This window comes from Oncorhynchus nerka, linkage group LG14 (assembly GCF_034236695.1).
Source record: "Oncorhynchus nerka isolate Pitt River linkage group LG14, Oner_Uvic_2.0, whole genome shotgun sequence".
Taxonomy (NCBI): Eukaryota; Metazoa; Chordata; class Actinopteri; order Salmoniformes; family Salmonidae; genus Oncorhynchus; species Oncorhynchus nerka.
This window is the reverse complement of record NC_088409.1, coordinates 29,703,198-29,720,978: the sequence shown is the minus strand read 5'-3', so window position 1 is coordinate 29,720,978 and position 17,781 is coordinate 29,703,198. Positions and strand designations below refer to the sequence as shown.

At 48.0% G+C, this 17,781-nt stretch overlaps 1 protein-coding gene across 5 annotated transcripts in view; it reads left to right on the top strand.

Annotated features, from left to right (window-relative positions):
* cadm4 (cell adhesion molecule 4) overlaps positions 1–17,209 on the top strand; it is a 219,415-nt gene extending 202,206 nt beyond the window's left edge. For 2 of the 5 annotated variants that reach the window (XM_065027952.1, XM_065027951.1), the window contains exons 7-9: positions 11,592–11,693; positions 14,844–14,972; positions 16,759–17,209. In XM_065027952.1, the coding sequence (XP_064884024.1) occupies positions 11,592–11,693; positions 14,844–14,972; positions 16,759–16,868 (341 nt within the window). In that variant the 3' untranslated portion in view covers positions 16,869–17,209. Of the gene's footprint in view, positions 1–11,591; positions 11,694–14,843; positions 14,973–16,117; positions 16,192–16,758 lie in introns of all 5 variants that reach the window. The other 3 variants (XM_065027955.1, XM_065027954.1, XM_065027953.1) reach the window with 2 other exon arrangements.
* Positions 17,210–17,781: the final 572 nt, after the last annotated feature.

Sequence of the window (17,781 nt, the reverse complement as noted above, 5' to 3'; positions counted from 1 at the left end):
AATGGTTCTTCTTCCTTGGTCTCTATCGTCTGTCTCCTAGAATGGTTCTTCTTCCTTAGTCTCTATCGTCCGTCTCCTAGAATGGTTCTTCTTCCTTGGTCTCTATCGTCCGTCTCCTAGAATGGTTCTTCTTCCTCGGTCTCTATCGTCCGTCTCCTAGAATGGTTCTTCTTCCTTGGTCTCTATTGTCTGTCTCCTAGAATGGTTCTTCTTCCTTGGTCTCTATTGTCTGTCTCCTAGAATGGTTCTTCTTCCTTGGTCTCTATTGTCTGTCTCCTAGAATGGTTCTTCTTCCTTGGTCTCTATTGTCTGTCTCCTAGAATGGTTCTTCTTCATTGGTCTCTATCGTCCGTCTCCTAGAATGGTTCTTCTTCCTTAGTCTCTATCGTCTGTCTCCTAGAATGGTTCTTCTTCCTTGGTCTCTATCGTCTGTCTCCTAGAATGGTTCTTCTTCCTTGGTCTCTATCGTCTCTGTCTCCTAGAATGGTTCTTCTTCCTTGTTCTCTATTGTCTGTCTCCTAGAATGGTTCTTCTTCCTTGGTCTCTATCGTCTGTCTCCTAGAATGGTTCTTCTTCCTTGGTCTCTATCGTCCGTCTCCTAGAATGGTTCTTCTTCCTTGGTCTCTATCGTCTGTCTCCTAGAATGGTTCTTCTTCCTTGGTCTCTATCGTCTGTCTCCTAGAATGGTTCTTCTTCCTTGGTCTCTATCGTCTGTCTCCTAGAATGGTTCTTCTTCCTTGGTCTCTATCGTCTCTGTCTCCTAGAATGGTTCTTCTTCCTTGGTCTCTATCGTCTGTCTCCTAGAATGGTTCTTCTTCCTTGGTCTCTATCGTCTGTCTCCTAGAATGGTTCTTCTTCCTTGGTCTCTATCGTCTCTGTCTCCTAGAATGGTTCTTCTTCCTTGGTCTCTATCGTCTGTCTCCTAGAATGGTTCTTCTTCCTTGGTCTCTATCGTCTGTCTCCTAGAATGGTTCTTCTTCCTTGGTCTCTATCGTCTCTGTCTCCTAGAATGGTTCTTCTTCCTTGGTCTCTATCGTCTCTGTCTCCTAGAATGGTTCTTCTTCCTTGGTCTCTATCGTCTGTCTCCTAGAATGGTTCTTCTTTTTTTTCATTTTTTTTTCACCTTTATTTAACCAGGTAGGCTAGTTGAGAACAAGTTCTCATTTGCAACTGCGACCTGGCCAAGATAAAGCATAGCAGTGTGAACAGACAACACAGAGTTACACATGGAGTAAACAATTAACAAGTCAATAACACAGTAGAGAGAAAAAGAAAAAAAGGGGGGGAGTCTATATACAATGTGTGCAAAAGGCATGAGGAGGTAGGCGAATAATTACAATTTTGCAGATTAACACTGGAGTGATAAATGATCAGATGGTCATGTACAGGTAGTGATATTGGTGTGCAAAAGAGCAGAAAAGTAAATAAATAAAACAGTATGGGGATGAGGTAGGTGAAAATGGGTGGGCTATTTACCAATAGACTATGTACAGCTGCAGCGATCGGTTAGCTGCTCAGATAGCTGATGTTTGAAGTTGGTGAGGGAGATAAAAGTCTCCAACTTCAGCGATTTTGCAATTGGAGTCACAGGCAGCAGAGTACTGGAACGAAAGGCGGCCAAATGAGGTGTTGGCTTTAGGGATGATCAATGAGATACACCTGCTGGAGCTTGCTACGGATGGGTGTTGCCATCGTGACCAGTGAACTGAGATAAGGCGGAGCTTTACCTAGCATGGACTTGTAGATGACCTGAGCCAGTGGGTCTGGCGACGAATATGTCCGCTCCAGCCGACTGAGCATACATCGCAGTGGTGGGTGGTATAAGGTGCTTTAGTGACAAAACGGATGGCACTGTGATAGACTGCATCCAGTTTGCTGAGTAGAGTGTTGGAAGCCATTTTGTAGATGACATCGCCGGTCGAGGATCGGTAGGATAGTCAGTTTTACTAGGGTAAGCTTGGCTATTGAGTGAAGGAGGCTTTGTTGCAGAATAGAAAGCCGACTCTTGATTTGATTTTCGATTGGAGATGTTTGATATGAGTCTGGAAGGAGAGTTTGCAGTCTAGCCAGACACCTAGGTACTTATAGATGTCCACATATTCAAGGTCGAACCATCCAGGGTGGTGATGCTAGTCGGGCATGCTGCAGAATCGGTTGAAAAGCATGCATTTGGTTTTACTAACGTTTAAGAGCAGTTGGAGGCCTAGGAAGGGGTGTTCTTGGCATTGAAGCTCGTTTGGAGGTTAGATAGCACAGTGTCCAATGACGGGCTAGAATGGTGTCGTTCTTGGATCAGGGAATCGCCCGTCATTCATATATACAGAGAAAAGAGTCTGCCCGAGAATTGAACCCTGTGGCACCCCCATAGAGACTGCCAGAATCGACCGGACAGCATGCCCTCCGATTTGACACACTGAACTCTGTCTGCAAAGTCCAGGCAAGGCAGTCCTAAAAAGGCTACTGAGTCTTCCTTAAGGATATGGTGATTGACAGAGTCGAAGGCCTTGGCAAGGTCGATGAAGACGGCTGCACAGTACTGTCTTTTATCGATGGCGGTTATGATATCGTTTAGTACCTTGAGTGTGGCTGAGGTGCGCCCGTGACCGGCTCGGAAACCAGATTGCACAGCGGAGAAGGTAAGGTATCGTCCATCTCCTAGAATGGTTCTTCTTCCTTGGTCTCTATCGTCCGTCTCCTAGAATGGTTCTTCTTCCTTGGTCTCTATCATCCGTCTCCTAGAATGGTTATTCTTCATTGGTCTCTATTGTCTGTCTCCTAGAATGGTTCTTCTTCCTTGGTCTCTATCGTCCGTCTCCTAGAATGGTTCTTCTTCCTTGGTCTCTATCGTCTCTGTCTCCTAGAATGGTTCTTCTTCCTTGGTCTCTATTGTCTGTCTCCTAGAATGGTTCTTCTTCCTTGGTCTCTATCGTCCGTCTCCTAGAATGGTTCTTCTTCCTTAGTCTCTATCGTCCGTCTCCTAGAATGGTTCTTCTTCCTTGGTCTCTATCGTCCGTCTCCTAGAATGGTTCTTCTTCCTTGGTCTCTATTGTCTGTCTCCTAGAATGGTTCTTCTTCCTTGGTCTCTATCGTCTGTCTCCTAGAATGGTTCTTCTTCCTTGGTCTCTATTGTCTGTCTCCTAGAATGGTTCTTCTTCCTTGGTCTCTATTGTCTGTCTCCTAGAATGGTTCTTCTTCCTTGGTCTCTATTGTCTGTCTCCTAGAATGGTTCTTCTTCCTTGGTCTCTATTGTCTGTCTCCTAGAATGGTTCTTCTTCCTTGGTCTCTATTGTCTGTCTCCTAGAATGGTTCTTCTTCATTGGTCTCTATCGTCCGTCTCCTAGAATGGTTCTTCTTCCTTAGTCTCTATCGTCTGTCTCCTAGAATGGTTCTTCTTCCTTGGTCTCTATCGTCTGTCTCCTAGAATGGTTCTTCTTCCTTGGTCTCTATCGTCTGTCTCCTAGAATGGTTCTTCTTCCTTAGTCTCTATCGTCCGTCTCCTAGAATGGTTCTTCTTCCTTGGTCTCTATCGTCCGTCTCCTAGAATGGTTCTTCTTCCTTGGTCTCTATCGTCCGTCTCCTAGAATGGTTCTTCTTCCTTAGTCTCTATCGTCTGTCTCCTAGAATGGTTCTTTTTCCTTGGTCTCTATCGTCTGTCTCCTAGAATGGTTCTTCTTCCTTGGTCTCTATCGTCCGTCTCCTAGAATGGTTCTTCTTCCTTAGTCTCTATCGTCCGTCTCCTAGAATGGTTCTTCTTCCTTGGTCTCTATTGTCCGTCTCCTAGAATGGTTCTTCTTCCTTGGTCTCTATCGTCTGTCTCCTAGAATGGTTCTTCTTCCTTGGTCTCTATTCCTTAGTCTAGTCTCTATGGTTCTTCTTCCTTGTCTCCTAGAATGGTTCTTCTTCCTTGGTCTCTATCGTCCGTCTCCTAGAATGGTTCTTCTTCCTTGGTCTCTATCGTCTGTCTCCTAGAATGGTTCTTCTTCCTTGGTCTCTATCATCCGTCTCCTAAAATGGTCTTCTTCCTTGGTCTCTATCGTCCGTCTCCTAGAATGGTCCTTCTTTTTCTGTCTCTTCGTTATTTCTTCTTCTTGTGTTTATGTTTCCCTTCCTCTCTCTCTGTCAACCAATCCTATTTGTTCTTTCTTTCTCTACCCTCTTTCCTCCTGTTTTTCTCTTTCTATATATCTTTCCCATACTCCTTCTCTCTAAATATCTATATATCTTATCCTCTCTTTATTCCCCCCCCTCTCTGCTTTCTCACCTTCTCAGTAGTTTGCCCTCTTTTCTGCGTGTACTGTAGTTCAGAGCTCCCTGGAGGGTTCATGTCTTGTCGAGTCCAAGAGGGACAGAGAGAGGGGCAGAGGAAGCAGGGAGAGAGATGTCAAAGCCAGGTTAGTGTTCAATTAGGGGCTTGCCCAAGTTGGATTAGCCACGCTTGCCCCTGGAAATCCCAAGGTGAACTGGGGTGGGGTCGCCTGACAGGGCAGGGCTTTATGGCGATGATGAGTCAGCTAAAACAGCTCATTACGACAGTTCTGAAAAACGAGCCCTCTCCCCCTCACACTGTCAACCAGCTCCTAGAGTTATCTAGTGTCTGATGTGGCCATGAAGCGCAAAATCAGGACAAATCGGAGGCCAATTTGTTGCAGGAGCTTTTCGCTTTTCGAGGCTGGGTGATGCTTTGAAAAGCAGATAGAGAGTGAGAGGTTGATGAGTCTCTGCCGAGCCAGGCCCAATGCCGCAAAATCTTTATTCAGCAGGTTTAAGTCTGTGTGTGTGTGTGTGTGTGTGTGTGTGTGTGTGTGTGTGTGTGTGTGTGTGTGGGATGTGTGTGTGTGTGTGGTGTGTGTGTGTGTGGTGGGATGGCGTGGTGGTGGTGGTGGTGGGATGGCGTGGTGGTGGTGGTGGGATGGTGGGGTGGTGTGGTGGGATGGCGTGGTGGTGGGATGGTGTGGTGGTGGTGTGGTGGGATGGCGTGGATGTGGTGTGGTGGGATGGCGTGGTGGTGGTGTGGTGGGATGGGATGGCGTGGTGGTGGTGGTGGTGGTGGGATGGCGTGGTGGTGGGATGGGATGGTGGTGTGGTGGGATGGCGTGGTGGTGGGATGGTGTGGTGGTGGGGTGGTGTGGTGGGAATGGCGTGGATGTGGTGTGGTGGGATGGGATGGCGTGGTGGTGGTGTGGTGGGATGGGATGGCGTGGTGGTGGTGTGGTGGGATGGCGTGGATGTGGTGTGGTGGGATGGCGTGGATGTGGTGTGGTGGGATGGGATGGCGTGGTGTGGTGGGATGGGATGGCGTGGATGTGGTGTGGTGGGATGGGATGGCGTGGATGTGGTGTGGTGGGATGGGATGGCGTGGTGGTGGTGTGGTGGGATGGGATGGCGTGGATGTGGTGTGGTGGGATGGCGTGGTGGTGGTGTGGTGGGATGGGATGGCGTGGATGTGGTGTGGTGGGATGGGATGGCGTGGTGTGGTGGGATGGCGTGGATGTGGTGTGGTGGGATGGTGGTGGTGTTGCTGGTGGAGCTCAGAGGAGAATGTTACTGATTGTCTCTGCAAAGCCCTGAGGGTCTTCTTACAGTATGTCATTCAACTGAGCTGCTGTGATGAAATGGATTGCTGTAAGCCAATAAAGCCCATTAGAATTGAATTGCATGAGAGAGTGTTGGAGATGGAGAGAGGGAGGGAGGGAGGGAGATGGGAGAAAAGAGAAGGCTAGAGGGATGGATGGAGAGATATAGTTGTGATTTGGGGGAAGATTAGCGCAGTGGTTAGGGTAATGAGCTAAGTCACTAATTAGGTGGAATAAATTATACCTCTATTTAATGAATGACTAAAGAAAAAGAGAGAGGGGTGAGAGGGTGGGTGGGAGGTTAGGAGAGGGGGAGGGAGGTTAGGAGAGGGGAGGGAGTGGGGTTAGGAGAGGAGGAGGGAGGCAGGTTAGGAGAGGGGGAGGGAGGGTGGTTAGGAGAGGGAGGGGGTTGGGAGGGAGGGAGGTTAGGAGAGGGGGAGGGAGGGTGGTTAGGAGAGGGGAGGGGTGGTTAGCAGAGGGGAGGGAGGGGGTTAGGAGATGGGGATGGAGGGGTTGGGAGGGGAGGGTTAGGAGAGGGGAGGGAGGGGTGTTAGGAGAGGGGAGGGAGGGTGTTTGGAGGTGAGGAGGGAGGGGGAGGGGGTTAGGAGAGGGGAGGGAGCGGGGTTAGGAGAGGGGGGTTAGGAGAGGGGAGGGAGGGGGTTTGGAGGTGGGGGGTTAGGAGAGGGGAGGGGGTTGGGAGGGGGGGAGGGAGGGGGTTAGGAGAGGGGAGGGAGGTTAGGAGAGGGGAGGGAGAGGGCAGCAGAGTAAAGATTAGGTGAAAAACCTGAATCCCAGGTGGTGTATTCCCCCTTGTGGCTCTGCACAGTCTTCTAATGACAGTGAGAAAGTCAATGTAGTGTAGGTTGTGACCAAATCAATGTGGAGCAGCGGTAAGGGACGAGGCCTTCTGACCAGCGGCTAGATGACATTTAGCCTTGTGTTGTGAGTGACGCATAGCTTTACTACAGCACCGGAACAGAAAAACACACACAGGGAATGTTCAATCATACGTGAGTGTTTTATCTCTCTAGTTTAAGAAATGATATTTGAGAGAAACATCGTTATCAACAACTTCAACATGCAAATGGGAAAACAGCTGTGAATATAGGTGTCTGAGTGGCGAGTGTACAGAATAACAATATGATAGGAGAATGCCTGGCGGTGTGCTGACTGGCTGTACAGCCGCATAGTAAATCAGCTTTAGAGAGAGAGAGGGTGCTCATAGAGGAATGGAATAAGAAAAGGAACAAGGGAATGTGGAAGCGGAATGGAAGAGTGTGTGGGAGAGAGGAGAGTGATTAAGGTTGAGGAGGATCGCCTGAGGGAAAGAAGGGAGATTTGAGTAGAGAGAGGAGAGGATGATGGAGGAGAGAGGAGGTAGAGAGAATGAAAGAGAGAAATGGAGAGAAGTCATTATTTATGTCTTCCCAGAATGTAGTTTGAACGGTCAAGAGATATGAATCAGTGTACAACTAATTAGCCGACTGACCCTGCTCATTAATCCCTCTGCCTCAGGTGAGACACACACACACACACACACACACACACACACATACTCACATACTGACCCATTCCTTAGTGAACTCTTTCTCTCACAGCCAAAGAACCATTTTAAGTTCTAGATAGTACCTTTTTTTCTAAGAGTGAACTCTCTACCTGTCTCTCTGACTCACATGTATGCCTACCTGTCTCTCTGACTCACATGTATGCATACCTGTCTCTCTGACTCACATGTATGCCTACCTGTCTCTCTGACTCACATGTATGCATACCTGTCTCTCTGTCTCACATGTATGCATACCTGTCTCTCTGACTCACATGTATGCCTACCTGTCTCTCTGACTCACATGTATGCATACCTGTCTCTCTGTCTCACATGTATGCCTACCTGTCTCTCTGACTCACATGTATGCATACCTGTCTCTCTGTCTCACATGTATGCCTACCTGTCTCTCTGACTCACATGTCTGCATACCTGTCTCTCTGACTCACATGTATGCATACCTGTCTCTCTGACTCACATGTATGCATACCTGTCTCTCTGACTCACATGTATGCCTACCTGTCTCTCTGACTCACATGTATGTCTACCTGTCTCTCTGACTCACATCTATGCATACCTGTCTCTCTGACTCACATGTATGCATACCTGTCTCTCTGACTCACATGTATGCCTACTTGTCTCTCCTACTCACATGTATGCCTACCTGTCTCTCTGTCTCACATGTATGCATACCTGTCTCTCTGACTCACATGTATGCATACCTGTCTCTCTGACTCACATGTATGCCTACCTGTCTCTCTGACTCACATGTATGCATACCTGTCTCTCTGACTCACATGTATGCATATCTGTCTCTCTGACTCACATGTATGCATACCTGTCTCTCTGACTCACATGTATGCATACCTGTCTCTCTGACTCACATGTATGCATACTCACATGGACGCCGCAAACACACACTTGTGTCTTGCATAAGTGACAGGAAGGCTGAGGTTGGACGCTGACGGGATAGAGGGAGGATGTGGACGAGTGAATGAAGGCAGGCTGAAAGGAAGAGGAGAGGAGGAGAGAGGGGTGAGGGTTATGCTGACGTAAAAGGAGTGGCAGAGGGAGAAGAGATGGAGGATCTCAGGGCCAGAGGGAGAAGAGGGAGAGCAGACGGAAGAGTAGTTACCAATAAATTACGCTAGAACGAGGTGTGTGTGAGTGAGTGAGTGAGTGAGTGAGTGCGGTGAGTGAGTGAGTGCGTGCTTGTGCGTGGCTCAATGAAACAGATCTCTACTGCACCCTGCTGTTTCAAATGGACAATTTGATGAAGTGTTTCACACACACACGCGCCGTGCTCACAGCCTCTCACTCAATCCAACTGTCTCAGTCACTTAAAACCACTGTCTCTCTCAACAGGCATTTTACCTTACCATTGTGTCAGTATCCAATCTATTGTCTCATATTGAATGTGTCTGTCCCATAACATTGTTCCACAGAGAATGCTTCCATCAAACACAATGTCTTCTGTCTCCCTAGCTACTGAGTCATAGACAATGTGTCTATGGTAGAAAATACGTCTGCATCCCAACCATTGTCTTATAGTGAATGTGTCGATGTCATTTGCCAGTCTCCCTAGCTACTAGTCTATAGAAATGGTATAGTAGATCATATGTCTGTAGTAACCATACCATCTAGAACAGTGGTCACCAACCTTTTCTAACTCAGATTATTTTACATTTTTTACCACTTTTTCTCCCCAATTTGGTGGTATCCAATTGTCCCATCGCTGCAACTCCCCTACGGACTCGGGAGAGGCGAAGGTCCGAAACACAACCCAGCCAAGCCGCACTGCTTCTTGACACAATGCCCGCTTAACCCGGAAGCCAGCCGCACCAATGTGTTAGAGGAAACACCGTACACCCGGACGACGCTGAACCAATTGTGTGCCGCCCCATGGGTCTCCCGGTCGGCTGCAACAGAGCCTGGACTCGAACCCAGAATCTCTAGTGGTACAGCTAGCACTGCAGCGCCTTAGACCACTGCACCACTAGGGAGGCCTCTCAGATTGTTTTTAATCAAGACTTAAAAAACGTAAACCTATGCAACATTAAGCTATTAAAACCAGTTCTGTATCAATGAGGTTTCTGCAGTAGGCTATAGGCCCAATACATTATCACTGCAGACCATTTAGAAATTATATTTAATAAATGTAGGTATATCATCACACTGGTAATAGATTGTGTGTTGTATTACTTCTGATGCACAGCTGAGTAAACATAATAATGTATTTATTTATATTATTGGACTGATGGCCTGCATCTGATGGTCAGTCTGAGGGAAGGGAGGGAGCATCTGATGGTCAGTCTGAGGGAAGGGAGGGAGCATCTGATGGTCAGTCTGAGGGGAGGGAGGGAGCATCTGATGGTCAGTCTGAGGGAAGGGAGGGAGAATCTGATGGTCAGTCTGAGGGAAGGGAGGGAGAATCTGATGGTCAGTCTGAGGGAAGGGAGGGAGCATCTGATGGTCAGTCTGAGGGGAGGGAGGGAGCATCTGATGGTCAGTCTGAGGGAAGGGAGGGAGCATCTGATGGTCAGTCTGAGAGGAGGGAGGGAGCATCTGATGGTCAGTTTGAGGGAAGGGAGGGAGCATCTGATGGTCAGTCTGAGGGAAGGGAGGGAGCATCTGATGGTCAGTCTGAGGGGAGGACCAGGTGGCGAATCGCAGGGAGCATCTGATGGTCAGTCTGAGGGAAGGGAGGGGCATCTGATGGTCAGTCTGAGGGGAGGAGGGAGCATCTGATGGTCAGTTTGAGGGAAGGGAGGGAGCATCTGATGGTCAGTCTGCAACTCGCTGTTGGCTGGGCTCTGCCTGGTGCCATTAAACCCTCAACTCATCCAGAAGGGAGGGAGGGAGCATCTGATGGTCAGTCTGAGGGAAGGGAGGGAGCATCTGATGGTCAGTCTGAGGGAAGGGAGGGAGCATCTGATGGTCAGTCTGAGGGAAGGGAGGGAGCATCTGATGGTCAGTCTGAGGGAAGGGAGGGAGCATCTGATGGTCAGTCTGAGGGGAGGGAGGGAGCATCTGAGGGGAGGGAGGGAGAATCTGATGGTCAGTCTGAGGGAAGGGAGGGAGCATCTGATGGTCAGTCTGAGGGGAGGGAGGGAGCATCTGATGGTCAGTCTGAGGGGAGGGAGGGAGAATCTGATGGTCAGTCTGAGGGAAGGGAGGGAGCATCTGATGGTCAGTTTGAGGGGAGGGAGGGAGCATCTGATGGTCAGTCTGAGGGGATGGTCAGTCCGCTCTCCCTCCCTCCGCTCTCCGTCCCTCTGCTCTCCCTCCCTCTGCTCTCCCTCCCTCCGCTCTCCGTCCCTCCGCTCTCCCTCCCTTTGCTCTCCCTCCCTTTGCTCTCCCTCCCTCCACTCTCCCTCCCTCCGCTCTCCCTCCCTCCGCTGAGAAGATGACAGTCTTCCAGAGATAACTCAAGTCGCACTGCATTATTTCTGCCTCATGCACCAATTCATGTTGTTACTCCTATGTCCAGAGAATGTGAAATATTCCTTGATATTAAAAAAGGCACAAGCCACTTATAATAACAATGGAAGCTTATCGGAACACTTCTATACTCATTCATTGCAGCTGCAGTGCTGGTTGTAGCATGAGTGGAAGTAGGGAGAATGCACATTTTATGGCATATAAAAGTGTTGAACAGTGTTGACAGTGCTGAATAACAACTTAAAACATGAACTTACTCATAAAAACAGCAGCTCTTTGCTGTATTTGTTGAGTCTCTCTCTTGTTGTGGTTTTGAAAGTTTTGAAATCTCACTGTATCAACTTTGCTGTGCGTTCGAGGTTTCTTTTTACAGTCTATGGCTCGAGGAAACTGCAGACACAGTTATCTGAGCTATCTGATTGGCCAGTGGTAGGCCTATCGGTGTACTTGATAAGTTCTCTGGGCCTGCCGGGTAGGTGGAGTTATACCTGCAGACACATGACATGGTTGAAAATACCTTTCCGGCGCTAGGGCTGCTGAATCAAGTGCACCTACTGACAACAGTAGTGGTAGGGAAATCCTTGTCTCATCGCGCACCAGAGACTCCTGTGGCGGGCCGGGCGCAGTGCGCGCTAACCAAGGTTGCCAGGTGCACAGTGTTTCCTCCGACACATTGGTGCGGCTGGCTTCCGGGTTGGATGCTCGCTGTGTTAAGAAGCAGTGCGGCTTGGTTGGGTTGTGTATCGGAGGACGCATGACTTTCAACCTTCGTCTCTCCCGAGCCCGTAAGGGAGTAGCGATGAGACAAGATAGTAACTACTAAAACAATTGGATACCACGAAATTGGGGAGAAAAAGGGGTAAAATAAAAATAATAAAATAAAAAACATTGTTGATCGACTAGGAATGCCTTGGAGATCGACCAGTCGATGGCGATCAACCGATTGGTGACCACTGATCTAGAACCTGTCTTTCATAGATAACTATGCTTGTCTTGTAGAGAATAGTGTGTTACCCTTTCCTTGTCTGTTGTAGAGAATGTGTCTGTCACTACCATGGTCCTTCCCACCTCCCATCACACCACCTCCCACCCAACCACCCTCCTCCTAACCCCCAGCTACGCACCGGACCCCCGAGGTAACGTACAGCCCTCCCTCACCGTTAACACACTCCTCCTCTCCATCTCTCCATCCTTCCCTTCCTTCATGGTCACAATCACCGCCTCTTAGCAGCTCTTCTCCTCCTCTCCTCTCTGTCCTTTTCTTGTCACCGTCACTGACACATGTTCTCCCTTTGTCCTCTTTAACCTTCCCTTGACTGGCCTTCCCACACACACTCTCACCAACACACACACACACATTCCCCCACTCTCATCAATGGCTGGCTGATGCTGTGCTCTGGCCACTCAGTGATTGTGTTGGAGCTGTGTCAGTGTGTAAGTCCCATGGGGTGGGAGCACACAGGTACTGTTGTTATTGTTACAGACCTAGGGATGGGACGGCCATAGGACTTCTGTGAGGGACACAAGGATCTGTGGGTGGAATGACACATTCACACACACACAAACGCACGCACGCGTATATACACACTTACTCACACATACACACACACACTCACGCTCACATAAACACACACAGGGCCAGCTCTAGCCTTTTGGGGGCACTAGCAAGGTTTGGTTGTACGTTTTTTAAAGTTGATTTCCTGCAGTTTAACACATTTTGCCATGGGGTGGAGAGAATTTTTTTTTTTTTTATAAAAAATGTATGCAATTCTACTCATTTTGCTATGCTATGCCGGGTTGGCTCTGCACACAGTCCAGCTCGTCTTCACCCAGCCTTGCAGACTTTACATCAGTACCACGGTTTTTAGTGCCTCCTTTCTCGGAGAACCTCTCTTGTACCTCTCTGCACTCAGCAGCAGACAGAGAGCCCCTGCCACTCTCCTACGTAACTCTTCAGAAGCAGCGTTGTGTATTGAGGTGGTTAAGGACAGCCCACCAAATATCTTTAAGTGCCAGCTGCGCCTCTGGAGCCAATGGTTTGAGTTATGGAGTGAGAAGGAGAGGAACCGTTTCCTGCACATTCTAGAAGAGAGGGACCTGGTCTTTGTTGCCTACTTCTACAGAGGTGTAGCTGGGACAGTAATTGGTAATTAACTACAATGACCATAATCCATTGCACATCTACATGTCCGGTCTGTGTTTCTTTTATGCCTGCTACAGAAGAGACAGAAGAATGTGCGATCGTGAGGGGATATAGAGAGCAGCTGTTGCTTCGCAAGGTATCGCTACCTGAAAATACACGAAATACACAAGTGATTGATAGTTGCTATTCAGCAGTCCTAAAAGTATGCCTTACTTACTTTGAAGAACTACAAAATTGTGATTTTAATAAAATATCAAATAAAATATACACAACAACAGAAATATTTTAGTCACATAATGTGACTAAATGATGGTTAATAAGATAATCAGTAATGGGCAGTCACTACCATCACTACCATCATGGGACTTCAATATTCCAGGTCTGACAACACTGCATCTTTTTTGTTATTTTGACCAGTTGTCATTTTCTGCAATTAAATGCTCTAAATGACAATATTTTTATTTGTAATTTTAGTATAAAACAAACAAAAAATGTTTTACCCAAACAAATACCTGGAAATAGTCAAACCAGAGAATCTGATAATTTTGCAGTGGTCTCTTAATTTTTTCCAGAGCTGTATATACTATATATAGAGATAGATGGATAGATGGATGGATAGATAGATGAGATGAGAGAAGGAGAGGGAGTTAGAAAGAGAGGTGGTGAGGGGGAAGCTAGAGAGGAACTATAAGACAGGGAAGAAGGGATATGATGACAGGAATTATTATCATTTTCTCTGGGGTCCTAACCGACCACTTATGTCGCTTTTGCCTGGAGCCCTGAAAACACACACACACACACACACACACACAATGGCAGGGCAGTTAAGCCAAGCTGCTTCTCTGTCTCCCACTGTGAGTAAGTGGCTGTCATCACACAGAACAGAGGGACACCACCGGGATCTCTTCTGTCCATGTGTGTGTGTCCTCTCTCTCCCCTTCATCCTCACTCTCCAGGTCTTTATTTTCCTCTATTTTCTATTACCTCTCATCATATCCCGTCTTCTCTGTCTTATAGCTTCTCTCTCTCTCTCTCTCTCTCTCTCTCTCTCTCTCTCTCTCTCTCCATCTCTCTATCTCTCAGGGGGAGAGATGAAACAGAGGGAGCAGGGCATTATTCTGTTCTTTCTGACAGTCAGGAGGTGTGCACCTGCTGTGCCTCGTGTTTGAATGTCAGAGAGAGCGATGCGGGAGCGTTATTGGGCACGTGGGGAGAACGGCGGGCTCCTTTATACTGTCACTCATTACCCACCGAGCTTTGGGCACAGCGAGGGAGAGAAATGCACCATGGGAAGGCAGCGCTTAATTTTTCATCCGTCATGAAATATTGCTCCGGCAGACTCTTCAACAGACGCTTCTACACTCTTTTATTTTTCTGTCTTGCCCGTGCTGCCACTGATAGATAGACGGACACACACACTTTCTCATTTGCAAGTCGTCTTTGCTCTCTCCCTTCCTCTTTTTTCTTCATCCATCCTCCACCTCTCTGTGGCTGTGGTCTTTTGTTAGCATTGTGTTAATGGTTCCTGTTTTAATTCCAGTCTGGTAGAGGTCTTGGACCGTGCCCGTTCCTATGTGTCCTTGTCTCCTGGGCAGGGTTGGCACTATGTATCCACACACAGGTGGTCACTCCACATTTTCACTCCAGTCTGTATGAATCGTCTTTATTCTGGGAGTGTCTGTGGTGTAAACACAGACTTGCCTCTGACTCAAGGTGCTCTCTGTATACCGGAGCTCTGTTGTTCTGAGCTCTTCCAATCTCCAGTGTTCTGTGGGTAATAATGCAGATATGGTGAAGGATACAGTAGATGATCTCACCATTCAGGGATGTACAGACTTTGATTTAATGCTCCTTCTCTCTTTCCTCCACATATATCTCTGCCCCTACTCTCTCTCTCTCTCTCTCTCTCCTTCTCTCTTTCCTCCACATATATCTCTGCCCCTACTCTCTCTCTCTCTCTCTCTCTCTCTCTCTCTCTCTCTCTCTCTCTCCTTCTCTCTTTCCTCCACATATATCTCTGCCCCTACTCTCTCTCTCTCTCTCTCCTTCTCTCTTTCCTCCACATATATCTCTGCCCCTACTCTCTCTCTCTCTCTCTCTCTCTCTCTCTCTCTCTCTCTCTCTCTCTATCCGTCCCTCTCAGACCCCGGGGCAGTGATTGAGACCCACAGTGCAGTACCGTACGCTGTGATAGGGGGCGTTCTGGCTCTGCTGGTCTTCACCGTCATCTGTGTTCTCATCGTCACCGTCTGGTGCTCTGTCCGACAGAAAGGTAACACATGCATGTATGCACGCGAAGGCACGCACACACACACACACACACACACACACACACACACACACACACACACACACACACACACACACACACACACACACACACACACACACACATGGCATTCACACTATTGAAAAGTTATATGCATTCCATTAAAGGTGAGGCCACCATGAATTCTTAATGGTCACGCCTCACCTCACTTTACAATATCTGTCTCAGTGAATTAAAAAGAGTAAATAAAAGATGGACCCAACTGGATGGAATGAGATGGGGGGATGAGAAGGAAAAGGGAACGCTCTTCCCTCTCTCTCCTCAGAACATGACAAACGACCTTGTGTCTTAGCCAGGAGGGTTGGTGGGAAATGTATGCTATTAACAGTGGGTGCATGTTGGGTGCACAGTGGGTGCATGTTGTTTAATGACCCCTATGGTTTACTGTATCAGGGCACATCAAAAAATGTTTAAACACAGTTACCCACACTCCCCCATAATTTGAACAGCCTCTGGCAGCCCACTGATTCCTCCTTCGGTGCCAATAAAGTTATCCAGGAGTAGAACCTTTGAGACCAGGGGAGGGGCCATGCAGCCAGAATGCCAATCAGAAAATAGACAGAGCCATTACAACCAATCATTGAACAGAGACAGCACTATTAGGGCCCTGTCTCTGTCCTGCTGTGGCTGCCAGTGTGCCAATCAAAGCCTTGACCAGACACACTATCAACGAAGAGACTGCCATTGGCTCCTGCAGTGATACGTCAGCTTGAACATGATTGGGCTTGTTGGGCAGGTTTCCCGGATACAAATTAAACCTACTCCTGGACTAAAAAGCATTCTCAAAGGATTGAAATCACTTTTTAATCCAGGCCTAGGCTTAATCTGTGTCTGTGTCTGGCCCTTTAAATTCTGAACTGATGATGGAAATCAGAGAGAAATTAAAGATTTTAGTTTGATAGTTTGACTTTCTCTTATTATTATATTACTCTGCCGTAGCTAACTTCCCCACCGTCCTTCTCTCTCTCTCCCTCTCTCTCTGTGCCTCTCTCTACCCTTATCTTTCTCGCTCTATGCCTCCGCCCCTCTTTTTCTCTATTTGCACCATGCTTGGCCCTCTCTCTCCTTTCCCCCTCTTCCTCTGTCAGGCTCATATCGTACCCAGGAGCCTATACTTAATTGGTACTGACCTAATTCTAACTGAACTAATAATTAATCACAGGTAGGACTTCAACAATATGGTAAAGATTGCTTTGATGGGTTCACAGAATGTCACAAGGATTATATTACTCTGTCACAACTAACCTCCACACCCCTTCACCTGTCTCCCTCTCTCTGCTGCACAACCTTCTCTCTCTTTATGCCTCCTCTCTCTATCGCTCACTCGCTCTCTCTCTCTCTGCCTCCTCTCTCTCTCTCTGCCTCCTCTCTCTATCGCTCACTCTCTCTCTCTCTCTCTGCCTCCTCTCTCTCTCTCTCTCCTCTCTCTATCGCTCACTCGCTCTCTCTCTCTGCCTCTCTCTCTCTGCCTCCTCTCTCTCTCTCTGCCTCCTCTCTCTCTATGACTCTCTCTCTCTGCCTCCTCTCTCTCTCTGCCTCATCTCTCTCTCTCTATGACTCTCTCTCTCTGCCTCCTCTCTCTCTCTCTGCCTCCTCTCTCTCTCTGCCTCATCTCTCTCTCTCTATGACTCTCTCTCTCTCTCCCTCCTCTCCCTCTGTCTTTGCATCTCTCAATGCTTCTCTCTCCTTCTCTCCTTTTTTCTCTCTCTGTTCATTTTCCCTCTCCCAGGTTCATATCTTACCCATGAGGCCAGTGGGTTGGACGAGCATGGGGAGGTCCAGGAGGCTTTCCTCAACGGGAATGATGCCAGTCAGGGCAAGAAGGAGTACCTACTGTAGCCTCCATCCCCAAAACCCACACCCCTCCCCCAACCCGCCATGACGGGTGGCCTTCTGAATCGACTGTAGTACTACTGCACACAGACCACATTACAGACCACAACACAGACCACAACACAGACCAGAACAGAGACTGAAAGAGAGACGATCCGTCCAGCCCTTACATTACAACTGTGCCATACTGTAGGTGTACTGGAGGAAGGAGCGAGGGAGCGAGGTAGGATGACAGAGATAGGGGAAAGTGATAATAGGGTCATTATTTTGATAGAGTGAAGAGATAACAAGAAAGAGAGCCTCAGCACTTCCCTTCCCTGTGGTAATTGGAGAGGGAGGGAGAGAGAGAGGGGAAAGAGAAAAAACTTCAATTTCCAAAATGTTCAATCCATAACTGGCACAGACAAACAGGTGGGGTGGGTATGATTTCCAGAAGCTATTGAGTTTGAATGCTCAATTTGATTACTTGAAATTGCCAAAGCACATCAGCCCACAGAGAGCAGCTCATCTATAATTATTTGACAACATTGCAGAGTGTTACCCTGAAAGTCTCTTAAAGTATTTCTGAACTATTCAGTCAATTCTGCAGACAACCCAGGTATTGTATTTGTCGTCCGTTCTGGGGAGTCTGCCAATGTTTTCTGGGTAATTTAGAAACCTTCCCGTTATGAATGACTGCTTTCCTCACAGAACAGAACTGTTGTTTCTCTTCTTTGAATTCTCTTTCTCCCTCCCTCTCTCTTCACCTCTCTTTCTAGTCCCTGTCTTCCCCCTTGTTCCCTCCCTCTCTCTCTCTTCACCTCTCTTTCTAGTCCCTGTCTTCCCCCTTGTTCCCTCCCTCCCTCTCTCTTCACCTCTCTTTCTAGTCCCTGTCTTCCCCCTTGTTCCCTCCTCCCTCTCTCTCTTCACCTCTCTTTCT